The 12,976-nt window shown below is 43.9% G+C and overlaps 1 protein-coding gene across 9 annotated transcripts in view; it reads left to right on the top strand.

Annotated features, from left to right (window-relative positions):
* Nucleotides 1-12,976, top strand: part of LOC137430068 (acetyl-CoA carboxylase 1) — a 763,460-nt gene that overhangs the window by 722,844 nt on the left and 27,640 nt on the right. For all 9 annotated transcript variants that reach the window (XM_078780164.1, XM_078780162.1, XM_068120583.2 and 6 more), the window contains 2 exons: nucleotides 5,800-5,977; nucleotides 6,997-7,109. In XM_078780164.1, the coding sequence (XP_078636290.1) occupies nucleotides 5,800-5,977; nucleotides 6,997-7,109 (291 nt within the window). The remainder of the gene's footprint in view (nucleotides 1-5,799; nucleotides 5,978-6,996; nucleotides 7,110-12,976) is intronic.

Here is a 12,976-nt window from a genome sequence, read left to right as displayed (position 1 = left end):
GTAAGGTGTGCACAGAGGGAGCTGCAGATGGAGGAAATGTTGAGTTGGATCTTGGAGACGGCGTGAAGCTGGAAGGTGTGAAAACATTTTGCTACCTCGGAGACATGCTGAATGGAGAAGGTGGATCAGACTCGGCAACGGTTGCTCGAGTGAGATGTGCATGGAAGAAGTTTCGGGAACTGAGTGGCGTGCTGATGAGGAGGGGAGTGTCGTTGAAGCTGAAGGGAAAGGTGTATGCTGCATATGTGAGAAGTGTTATGATTTATGGGAGCAAGACATGGGTAATGAACGTAGAGCAGCAACGAAAGCTGGAAAGCGTGGAAATGCGAATGGTTCGGTGGATGTGCAGAGTATCGTTGAGAGAGAGGAAGACAAATGATGAATTGCGAAAGATGATGGGAATAGAACCTGTGATTGATGCTGTGAAGAGGAACAGGTTGAGATGGTTTGGTCATGTGTTGAGGAAGGATGAAAGTGACTGGTTGAGAAGAGGTTTTTTTGTTTGTTTTTTTGTATACAGAATCGAGGCTCGTGAAAGAGATAACATTTATCACACAAACAAATCAAACAGACAAACAAACAAAGTATATAAAAAGGGGAGCGGTCGACAAGATGGGGAGAGAAGGGGAAGCACATAAACACAACATTTGAGAGAGCAGGGACATCGGGAGATGTGTGGAAGGGAGAGGGCTTGAGGGGAGGCGGCGTGGGAAGGGTGTGGGGGGTGGTAGAAGTATAAACACAAGGACACCAAGGACTTCCAGGAAAGAAGTTGGTATTTCAAAAAAGTGGATTTGGGGTGAAATTAGCGGGGGTAGAAAAGATCAAGGTTTTGGATGGGGGAAGATAAGAGATGGTGGTGAACAGCTGTTTTGAAGACCTGGAGGGAGGAGTGGGATTGAAGAGATTGAGGGGGTTTGTTCCAGAGGCGGGAGAAAAGAGGAATGAAGGAGTGAAGGTGAGTGGAGAGTCTTGATTTTGGCAGTTTAATCATCAGAGGGTTGCTGGCAGATCTTGTGCGACCTGCAAGAATATTTGGGGGACAGAACCCAGAGAGAGCTGGAGGAGCAAGGCCGGAGAGGAGTCGGTAGAAGACAGAAAGACCACCCAACCTGCCTGCGGTGAGTAAGTGAAAGGTCCTCAGAGGTAGCTTCATCGCGGGAGATTCCAATGATTCTGAACGCTTTGGTTTCAACAGCGTGAAGACGAGCTAGGTGTGAGGCAGGAGCACCAGCCCAGAGGGGAGAGCAGTATTCCATTTAGCTGCGGATGAAAGCCTTGTATGTGGTGAGGAGCTCAGATGTGCCAAGGAAATGAATGGAAATGAATGTAGAAGGAAGTAGAGGACGGGGAAGACCGAGAAAGACTTGGCTAGAGATGGTGGAAAAAGAAATGCGGGCAAGGGGGTTAACAAGGAGAGATGCAGAAAATAGGGCAAAATGGAGAAGATTGTCATGGGGACCGCAAGGCGAACCCCCGCTCTAGCAGGGAAAATGGCCTTAAAACGATCATTCATTCATTCATTTAAACATAGAGATGATGTGCTTTACCAAAAAACTCGAATTTGGCCTCATCTGTCCACAGGACATTCTCCCAGAAGGATTTTGGCTTGTTCGAGTGTGTTTTGGAAAACTCCAGTCGGGCTTTCTTATGTCTCTCTCTCAGCAGGGGACTCCTACCATAGAACCCCATTGTATTGAGTTGGTGACGGATTGTGCGAGTTGAAGCTGTCGTACCTTGTGTCTGAAGGTCAGCTTGAATCTGTTTGGCAGTTAATCGAGATGCTTTCTCCACCATTCAAACAATCCTTCGATGCAATCTTCGATCAAGTTTTCTCTTGCGTCCACATCCAGGGAGGTGGCTACAGTTAATGGGCTTTAAACACCCTGATACATTGCGTACGGTGGATACAGGAATATCAAGGTCTCTGGAGATGGACTTGTAGCCTTGAGATTGTCTTTGCTTGGCTACAATGTTGTGTCTGACCTCCTCAGACAATTCTCTGTTTTTCTTTCTTTTCACCATGCTCATTGCAGTGCACACAGTGACACAAAACAGCATAATGACTCCTTTTCTCCATTCAAACTGGTTGAATGAGTGATTTCTATATTGCAGGCACCTGCAACTCACCACAGGTGAGTTCAATTCCAAAGTAAAGGAGAATCTTTTTAAAAAGTTCTGAAAAGGAGGAAAGGAGTTCTGTCACTCATGTCCACCATCTCATATCTTACCCCATCCAAAACCTTGATCTTTTCTACCCCCGTTAATTCACCGCAGGTCCTCTTTTTTGAAATACCGACTTCTTTCCTGGAAGTCCTAGCATTGTCCATGTGTTTTATACCTCTCCCATCCCCCTTCCCATGCCTCCTCTCCCCAAGGCCTCTCCCTCCCACAGTTCTTCCGATGTCACTGCTCTCAAATGTTGTACTTGTGTGCTTCCCTCTCTCTCCCCATCTTGTCTCCCGCTCCCTTTATTATATGTTTTATGTGTCCGTTTTTTTGTGATTAATGTTAGCTCTTACACGAGCCTCGATGTTGTATACAAAAAAAAAATCACCTGCTTGAAATCTAATTGTTTCTAAGAACTTCTAAAAGGTGCCAATAATATTGTCCAGGCCATTTTCGGTTTGACAGAATTTATTTTTTTTCTAAGTTTTAGCTTCAATCGAATATAGCTGCCCAACCATGTGATGTGACATTTTAGTTATCAAACTTTATTTATCATGGTTAGATGAAAATATGGATGAAATTTCGCATAGACCTGTTGAGGTGTTTCGGAGAAGAAGATTTTAAAAAAGGATCTGGTTTTTTTTTCTGTCTTAAATGGCTGCCTGACCACATAACCTATGACATAAATTTAAAAGGTGACCAACTGTGTTGACGACCACGTTTGTGAAGTTTAATTTTGATCAGATAAGATTTGTTTTTCTCTCCAATATTCCTGCCACACCATGTGATCGATGACATTTTAGCGATCAGTCATATATCGCCAAGGGTAGTTGATGACACAGTTAAAGTTTTGCATCATTCTGTTTGGCAGTTTGAGAGAAGAGGGTTTTGAAAGGTTTCCGCTAAAATCCAATATGGCTTGCAAACCATGTTATCGATCATGTCATCAATTTAATTCACTGGTCACTGCAGTACACACAGTTTCCTGTAGATCACTCTCAGAAAGTTTTGTATTGATCAGATAACGTTTTTGACGCATCCAATTGTGACATCATCATGAAGGCACTGATGATGTCGTTGTTATCTAATGTTATACCACGTAGTGTGTTCCTGACCTGTGCCAAGTATTTTTTTTTTCATTCAAGCAGTTTTTGAGAAGAATATTCCAAAGTTTTTCCTTTTTCTCCAAAATGACTGCCATACCACATGATGTATGACATCATAGTTATCATTAAAAATAAATATTGATGGGTAGGCACTCCTATATTGAAAGTTTCATGTCGATCCCTCAGGAGGTTGTGTGGACAACAAATTTAAAAGCGAACTGGACAGGTCACCTTTGACAGGCCAATTCATAACTGCGGGCAGTTATGACCGGGATCCAATCTGCCCCTCTTGGTACATCCCTGCTTTGATACAATCCCGCTTTGATACAACCCCACTTTGATCTGGCACGTGACCATGACATCATCTTCTGCTTAAATTGTTTAAAGATATTCTGGCTGCCAGACCGTGCGACTGATCACGATGAAATTTTAAATATGTATTCCACTTGACGACTAGATCATACTTCTAATGATTGAGTTGTATAGCTTTGGCTGTTTCAGAGAAATACTTGTTTCATTATTTATTTTTCCTTTGATCCAAGATGGCTGACAGACCATGTGATCTATGATTTATTCGAAAACACCCTGATAGTCCCAAGGTTAGGGTAATATTTGTGTGGTTCGGGTAAAAAAAATCAACATTAGTAGGCACATACTATGGTGAAAATATTGTGTCAATCGGACCAACGGTTGACGGGAAAATGATTTTAAAAGGGAATAAACCTGCAAATATGAATGAATGAATGATCGTTTTGAGGCCATTTTTCCCCGCTAGAGCGGGGGTTAGCCTTGCGGGCCCCATGACCTCATGGTTCCCTGTTTGAGGCAATGTTTTTATGGCCGGATGCCCTTCCTGACGCCAACCCTTAGTCGCCTCCTACGATGCGCAAGGATACGGTGTACCTATTCTAAATCGGGATAAACACTGGGATCATTCATCCCAGCAAGCTGGTACTCAATTTGCCGAGGATGACAGGCTGAGTCAACCCCCCTGGCGTTAATTCAGCGATCGATCGGGATTCGAACCCAGGATCCTAGGATCCCAAGCCTGCACTCTAACCGCTAAGCCAACACCAGGCTTGTAATACCTAACCGCTAAGCCATTAAACCTGCAAAGACCAGCAAAAATCATACGAAAGAAAAATAATAATAATAACTCGATGAGTCACTTTATAACAGCTGGCAGATATGATTGGGATCCAATCTGCCCTGATACAACCCCACTTTCACCGAACACTTGACCCATGATGTCCTCTTTTTATACCTCCACCCGAAGGTGGCCGGAGGCATTATGTTTTCTGGTTGTCCGTCCGGGCTAAACCTCGTTTTTCTCAGCAACCACATGTCCGATTGAAACGAAACTTTCAGGGTAGGAGTTATACCCATGCAAAATGTTTTTATGATTGTGATGTCATACGTCACATGGTATGGCAGCCATCTTGGATTAACACAATTAATTAAAATATATATTTCTTGGAAACCGCTGAATGGGAAAATTCAGCACCTTACTCTGCACAGTCTTGAGGAAAAGGACACGGGATTTTATTGGACCTTGGACATGGGACTTTAATGGAAACAGTTTATTGGAAGAAGAAGAAGAGTATCAAAGTTTCCCACTCTGAGAGCACGAGTAACAGATTCGAATGGTCAAGAAGACTTACAATTTTGCCAAAGTACTGTTAAAATGAATTGAATGTTTTTGGAAATGCAAACAAGGCGATTTGTGTTCTGCAGTGTTCAAATATATAGACAGAGTGAGCCAATTGCTTAACCCCACTTTGCACTCAGCACAGGGGGTAATATGAGATCCGACCAACCAATATACTTGAAAATCTTGAATTTTGAAAGTAAGAAGCAGTCATGGGCCCATACCTGCAAAATCAGTTGCTGCGACCTTGCCCTTTAGACCTCAAAAGCCATAGGCTCCTGTTTTTTGATTGGTGAACCAGATCATTGACCCACTATGCAAAGTCTGTTCAATTTTTAGGTCAATTGGATGGAAATTGACGATTTTATGCAACCTTGACATTTGACCTTTTCACCTCAAAAACAATGTTTCTAGCTTTTGATTGTTCAACCAATTCAGCAACCCAATAAGCAAATTCAGTTTAAATTTGGAGTCAATCGGATGAAAATTGACTTTTGTGAACTCGACCCTTGACATTTTGACCCCAACTGTAGGCTGCTAGCTTTTGACTATCTCCACCAAGTGGTTATGTTTCGTGAAGACCTTTTTTCTGAATTGTGACCTGTAGCGATTGACATACAAACAAACAGACAGAATTATAAAAAAAAAAGTCCACCCAATACACTTACGTATCTTCGATTTCGTTGTGAATCTTCGATTTCACAACAAACAAACAAACCCAAATGCAATTTTAAAATGTAATGACGTCAGATTTTGTTTTGTTCTTTCCAAAATGTATTTTAATCCTCGGGTTTATAAACACCAGAAAGAGGGGATCTCTTTGTCTGTGTCATAATTCCAATGAAAATGTTTTCTGCATTGCATTCCCACCCACAGACATGTACGACCAGGTGGTGAAGTTTGGTGCATACATCGTGGATGGACTGCGCGAATACAAGCAGCCAGTCCTCGTTTACATTCCACCTCATGGTGAACTGCGTGGAGGATCCTGGGTCGTGATCGACCCCACGATTAACCCCCAACACATGGAGATGTATGCTGATCAGGAAAGTAGGTACGTTGAGGTCTACACAATTGCCCATGAACCCCACTGGTTGCCTCCTACATAAGTTTTGAAAATGACATTTTGTAATTGCGGTCTTTCAAAAGGGCTGGCAGGATATCCTATAGGTATGCACACTCGCCTCTGAGCTGTCTAACCTGGGTTTGAATCTCGGCTCAGCTGTAAATCGTCATCCTGCTGTGTGCATACAGGGTGAGGTATCAATGTGTGTGCCGCCCCTCGGATGGTCGTAAAACTGGATGGCCTGTCTGTTAGCATTAGTTGGAAGCCGAGTATTCTGCGTCGGAGTGGCAAACTATCTAGGATTGTAACCTCAGCCAAGGAATAGCTTCGGCAGAACCAACACTCTGTTTAGAGCATAGAAGAACAGAAAGAACCACCTTTAGAGGCCATTTATCCCGCAGAGTGGGGGTTGGCTTTTTTTTGGGGCACCTTGGTCCCCTTTTTGAAGCAATGTTTTACAGCCGGATGCCCTTCCTGCCGCCAACCCTGTTAGTCGCCTCTTGCGACACACAGGGAATTACCAGTGAGCTGGTACTCAATTTGCCGACCTCGGAAGGATGACAGGCTGAGTCAACCCCCCTGGTGCTAATTCAGCCACCGACCAGGATTTGAACCCAGGATCCTAGGATCCCAAGCTGCACCCTAACCACTAAGCCAACACCAGGCTACTCTGTTTAGAGCATGGTGAATAATAATAATAATAATAATAATAATAATAATAATAATAATAATAATAATAGTAGTGTTAGCCACTTCCTGTTGTAAAGTGTTTTGTAAACATGACCTACTTTACTCTTTATTTCCAAAAAAAAAAAGTGTTTCCCTTTTCTGTCATATTTTTCTGCTTTACATGGTGTCAGTAAGTGATTTTATAGCAAAAGAAGAGACACGCAGGTTTGGAAACCATTAGATTAGTCACCACAAACCTCTCCGGTATTACAAGCGAGGAGGTCCTACTCAAACAAAGGTAACATGGCTCCACCATGCTCTGTTTTTGCATACTGCAGGGGAGGGGTTCTGGAAGCTGAAGGCACGGTGGAAATCAAATTCCGCAAAAAGGATTTGGTGAAGACTATGCGAAGAATTGATGGCCTGTATGCTGAGCTGGCAGAAAAGTTGGGTAAGTGATTATCACAAACACATGCATGTTGTTCCACCAGGCAGAAGTGCACACCATCTTGACTATCAATGATGCAGTGTCGACAATACTCAGTTTGTCTATCAGCTCTTGTCATTTAAGAAGTCTACATTTTGGCCGTATCCTGTTGCCAAGCTGTTTTTTTTGGACAATGTATGATAAAGTCGTCCCATTTTCTAGTTTATATCCAGCCTTGGGTCAGTATGCTGCACAATATGGCCAATGACCCATCTTTTAACTGGTAAGACTCTATGCTACCTCCATAGCTCTTATTGTGAGCTTCGAGACGAGCAATGATGCAGTCCAAGAAGCGAGACAGAAAATGCAATTTGGTTTATTGTCAGTTGGGGGAATGTGTTTGACAACCAAACCTAGATTAGCTCAGGAGCCTGATGTTTAACACTCATATTAAATGGTGTTTTGGGATCCATAGCATTTGCACAAGGCCCAACATTCCCTGAAAAAGTATAATGCTCCCCCACTGCTACACGTGCTTGCTGCAAGCACAGTTTTGCACACACTGATCGTGCTGCCATGTGCTGGGTCTGGGTTTGTCCCTCGCGCTCAAAGTGCAGATACAGTGCTTTGCTTGACTGCTTCACTTTCTGGTTGAATAGGTTGCCTTCAAATAGTTTTGCCATGCAATGTCATTGCAAACATCTTGTTGAACATTTTGCATGGACTATTTTTGTTGACTTGTTTTGTTCTGCACATATCAAGTAGGAGACCCTGCTTGTTTTGGAGGTGGGGGCAAGGGGGGCAGTAGGGGGAGGGAGGATTGCCTCATATGCACTCGTGAGGTTATCCCAGAACACATTGAGCACTTTGCTTGGGTTCTTCCATTTTATCGGCAGGTACCGTGGTCTGCTGAAAAACTTTTCTACACGTTTTTTTTTTGTTTTTTTTTCAGTATACAAGATCGAGGCTCGTGAAAGAGCTAACATTAATCACACAAAAAGTCAAACCGACACATAAAACACAAAAAATAAGGGGAGCGGTAGACAAGATTGGGAGAGAGGGGGAAGGACACAAAGACAACATTTGAGAGCAGGGACATCGGGAGAAATGTGGGAGGGGGAGGGCTTGGGGGCGAGGTGGAAGAGGTATAAAACATATGAACACTGCAAGGACGTCCAGGAAAGAAGTTGGAATTTCAAAATAAAAGTGTATCTGGGGTGAATTAGCAGGGGTAGAAACGATCAAGGTTTTGGATGGGGGAAGATAAGAGATGGTGGTGAACAGCTGTTTTAAAGACCTGGAGGGAGGAGTGGGATTTAAGGGAGTGGGGGAGTTTCTTCCAGAGGCGGGAGAAAAGGGGAATGAAAGAGTGAAGGTGAGCAGAGAGCCTAGATTTTGGCAGTTTAACCATAAGAGGGTTGCAGGCAGATCTTGTGTGACCTGAAGGAATATTGGGGGGACAGAGCACAGAGAGAGCTGGGGGAGCAAGGCCGGAGAGGAGTCGGTAGAAGACAGAAAGACCACCAACCTGCCTGCGGTGAGTGAGTGAAAGGCCCTCGGAGTTAACTTCATCGCAGGAGATTCCATTGATTCTGAAAGCTTTGGTTTCAACAGCGTGAAACCGAGCTAGGTGTGAGGCAGGAGCACCAGCCCAGAGGGGGGAACAGTATTCCATTGAGCTGCGGATGAAAGCCTTGTATGTGGTGAGGAGCTCAGGTGTGCCAAGGAAGGACTTCGCACGACGGAGGATGCCCAGTCGGCGACTGGTTTTGGAGGCCAGCTTGGAAATGTGGTTTTCCCAAGAAAGATCATGGCAGATAGTGAGACCCAAAAGCTTGAGTGACAGAACTTCTTGGAGAGGATTGTTGAGAAAGTAGATGGGAGGGTTGTCCAGTCGGTCCTTTCGGAGAGACATTGTAAAAGTGTGAGATTTGTCAGGATTGAAAGACATGGACCACTTGTTTGACCAGTCTGTGATTTTGTCCAGGTCTGCAGAGAGTGAGGAGGCTGCGGCAGATAGTGGAGGTGGAATGGAGCGGCAGATAGTGGAGTCATCAGCAAAGAGATTTTGTCCTATATCCTTCAGCAATTTTGTCATCAATCAGCAATCAAGCAATGTCAGCAATCATCAGCAATTTTGTCCTATATCCTTCATTATTTGAACATCTCTATCATATCCTCTCAAAATCGCCTCCTTTTTAATGTATAAATTCCTGTCTTCTTCAGCCGTGGCTTCTCATGGCCCTGGAATCAGTCTAGCAACCTGGCGCTGAACCCTCTTTATGGCAGCCATGTCCTTCCTCCGATAGGGTGACCAAGACTGTACACAATATTTTAGATAAAGCCTCACTAATTTCCTGGTCAGTGTTAACACTACCTCTTCTGATTTATAATTTATCCCCCTATGAATACAACCAAAAACCCTGTTAGCTCTACCTATAACTGCCTGGCACTATGCTATCTATCACCCCACCCCCTGCATACTCTCCCCTCTCCACTGCATCTATTACCACCACCATAGCCCTCTCCTCTGTGACATGCTCCAAGAGGGCTGGCAGGATTGTCTGGCTGGCACTCCAAGATCCTTTTATTTATGTAGTCCCTCAGAGGTTGACTTTTAATTCCTTCAGAGCAAGTTCTAATAAGCACCAAAATGTGGCCCATGAAAAGGCCATTGCTGTCCAAAAGAAAAAAAATAATCATGCCAATAAAAAGGTTCTCACAAGTGCTGCCATTCAGTGCCCAAGAAGTGACATTGTTCAGCGAGTTGTCACAGGTCTGACATGGGCCTTGATGAGGAACACCATTTACCTTCCACCGAACATCCATTTTTCCATTTGCCCAATGACTTATTGTTAAGTGTCCAGGACAACGTTGTGGATGTACGGAAGCTCGGTTCCGTCTTTGGTCGCACATGTCTCGGTAAAACATCCTTCAACATCACAACTATCAGGTGGAAACAAAGCATAACTGGGCTTAGAGGAGACCTTTGTGACCTTGACTTGGCCATAAGCCGGTAAGTGCCGAACAATAAGCAAACGCAATCTGGTAGAAAATATTTTCGAGAATAAATAAACCTTATCGTGCATAAGACATGGTTACGCATCATTATGGGAACTTTGTCCTGTTGGGTGGACTCACTGGTTAGAAAAAAGCTTGCACGATGCTGTGGGAAAGAATTAAAGTGCAATTGGAATTTTTTGGATTACATTTTTTTCACAGCAGGACATTTCTTATGTTCCAGTTTGTTGGACATTTCTGATGCAGTTGGTGTCGTCTTTGCTTTGGTTTTGTTTTCTCAACAGCAGTGATTGACCTCGGTGAAAATCGCTCAACCCAAAAACCTTGAAGCAAGAGTGTGCGTGCTCGCAAGGGTCTAGAGCCCCACCGTGTTCAGGCCTGTAATGAAATGATCGCACGGACCGGGATTTTCGGGTTTTGGCTCGCGCGTGCCTCCGCAACATGGTGGCGATGGATGCATTGCTTGCGTCGTGTTATCCATGGCCGGCCAATCCCACGGCTTGTCGCCGTGGTGGTTGAGAGAGCAAGAATAGGTACACGGACAATTGAGTGTGGGAAAATGCCATTTGGCCCAAACACGTTTTTGTTGTATTTTGAATCGGTGTGGATTCTCATCACCTTTCCTGACCTACACAGCCGCATCGGGCCTTTCCTTGACTGTCCCATTACCAACCACAAACCCCTTCTCAACATAGTCCAAACTCCCATAAAAAAACATCAGCTTTAAAAGTAAGAGGTTTTACGATCCTGTGAAGGATTTTACAGGCCAAATATGCACCATCCGAAAGAGCGCAGGAATATATGCGATTCCAGAAAGGCTACTTTGAGACCCTGAGCTAATGCAGAGGGACACCAGAGAGTGTAAACTGCTTCAGCACTTTTTTCTTCCTGATTTAATTGAACCTCTTGCCGACCCTAATCCATCCCCAAAGCCACTATATGCCATGGGACCAACTGTGTAATCCTGTAGGCCGCTGGGAAAACTTTATCTCGGCCTTGCTTCTGTGCCGGCTTCTGTTAACGGGCGTTGCGTTTTCTTCTCCTCCGCCTCCCTCCCCCTCTTCTTTGAGCCTACTGAGGCCTTAGAGCGCCAGCCAGGCATCTATCCTGTGCTCCCTGAGGAGCGATAAAGCCTAATCTGGGAGCTTTCTCTGGTAATCCTGGAAGGGGAGGGGGTGTGTAGGGGCGATATCAGGAATAGGCCATTGGAGCGATAGTGGGAAAGGGTAGAGGTTTGCTGATATGGTGGAGAGGAGGAGTAGTGGAGGAGTTGTTGAGGAGATGTGTGGGGGAGGAGGAGGGGGTGGTAGAGAATATTTGAGAGGTTTTTAGTCAGAAGGGAAGACCGCATCGTGAAGAAGGAAGGGGTTGGGGGTATTTGAGATAGAAGATTGAGCGTGGAAAGGATATCAGCAGAAACAAAATGCAAGAGAAGAGGATAAACAAGGAAAGCAATCAGATAGCTAGATAATGGAAATCTAGCAGCTCGGAGCAAGGAGTAATATAATACATATTCATTTTTTTTTTTCTCCCGTTACAACAGCAATGCAAGATTTCAGGTGCTTGCACAGGCAATATTCTGCAACAGGCCTGTTTTTTTTTTTGAGCTCAGATGTCAAGGTTTAAGAGGCCAAAGGAGGTTCTAGGTTCAAATATACTATATATTCTTACATACATACATGTATGGCATACAACGGAGGAGGACAACGGAGGTCCGTGGTTCGAGCCCCGCATTGTCAGAATTTTTTCACACTTAACCCCTCGCAGAAATTTGATTCCTGTTTCTAAAATTATATATATATATATATGTAGAATATGCTATTTGTCCTGCTATATGTATGCATGTATATATATATATATGAGTGTGTGTGTATGTATATGTATGTGTATATATACAGTTGTGGCCAAAAAAATTGGCACCCTCGCAATTTTTTCAAATAACTTACAATTTTCTCTAAAAATAACTTTAAATTGACAAAAGTACTTGGTCTCCACAATTCTTTATTCCACTGTTAATATGACAGAACCTTTGTTTTTGATTCAGAACTTAATATGTCCCTTTAAATCAGAAAATAAAAAGAAATGGTATTGACAAAATTATTGACACCCGAGACTTAATATTTGGTAGCACACACAGCCTTTGGACAAACTAACTGCAGTCAAGTGCTTCCTATAGCCATGAATGAGCATCCTTCATTTCTCTACAGGCAGTTTGGCCTTCTCTTCTTGTGCAAACTGCTCCATTTCTCCCAGATTTGAAGGGTGCCTTCTCCCAACTGCTGTTTTCAGATCTCCCTGCAGGTGTTCAATGGGATTTAGATCTGGACTCATTGCTGGCCACTTCAGATCAGTCCAGCGTTTTGTCTTGAACCATTCCTGGGTGCTTTTTGAAGTGTGTTTGGGGTCATTTTCCAGCTGCAAGACCCATGACCTTTGATGGAGACCCAGCTTTCTGACACTGGGTTCAACATTGTGCTCTAAAATGCCTTGGTAATCTCCTGATTTCATGACTATGCATGCACACATTCAAGGCACCCAGTGCCAGAGGCAGCACAGCAACCCCAAAACATCACTGAACCTTCTCCATGTTTGACTTTCGGGAAGGTGTTCTTTCGGGAAGGTGTTCTTTCGGGAAGGTGTTCTTTCCCTTGAAGGCTTCATTTTGTTTTCTTTAAACATAGAGAGGATGTGCTTTACAGAAAAGCTCTAATTTGGTCTCATCTGTCGACAGGACATTCTCCCAGAAGGATTTTGGCTTACTCCAGTCAGGCTTTATTTTGTCTCTCTCTCTCAGCAGTGGGGTCCTCCATAGAAACCCCTTTCATTGAGTTGGCGACGGATGGTGCGAGTTGAAACTGTCATACCTTGTC

Source organism: Myxine glutinosa, chromosome 6 (assembly GCF_964187855.1).
Source record: "Myxine glutinosa chromosome 6, kmMyxGlut1.1, whole genome shotgun sequence".
NCBI classification, from domain to species: domain Eukaryota; kingdom Metazoa; phylum Chordata; class Myxini; order Myxiniformes; family Myxinidae; genus Myxine; species Myxine glutinosa.
This window is presented reverse-complemented; position numbering and strand designations above follow the sequence as displayed.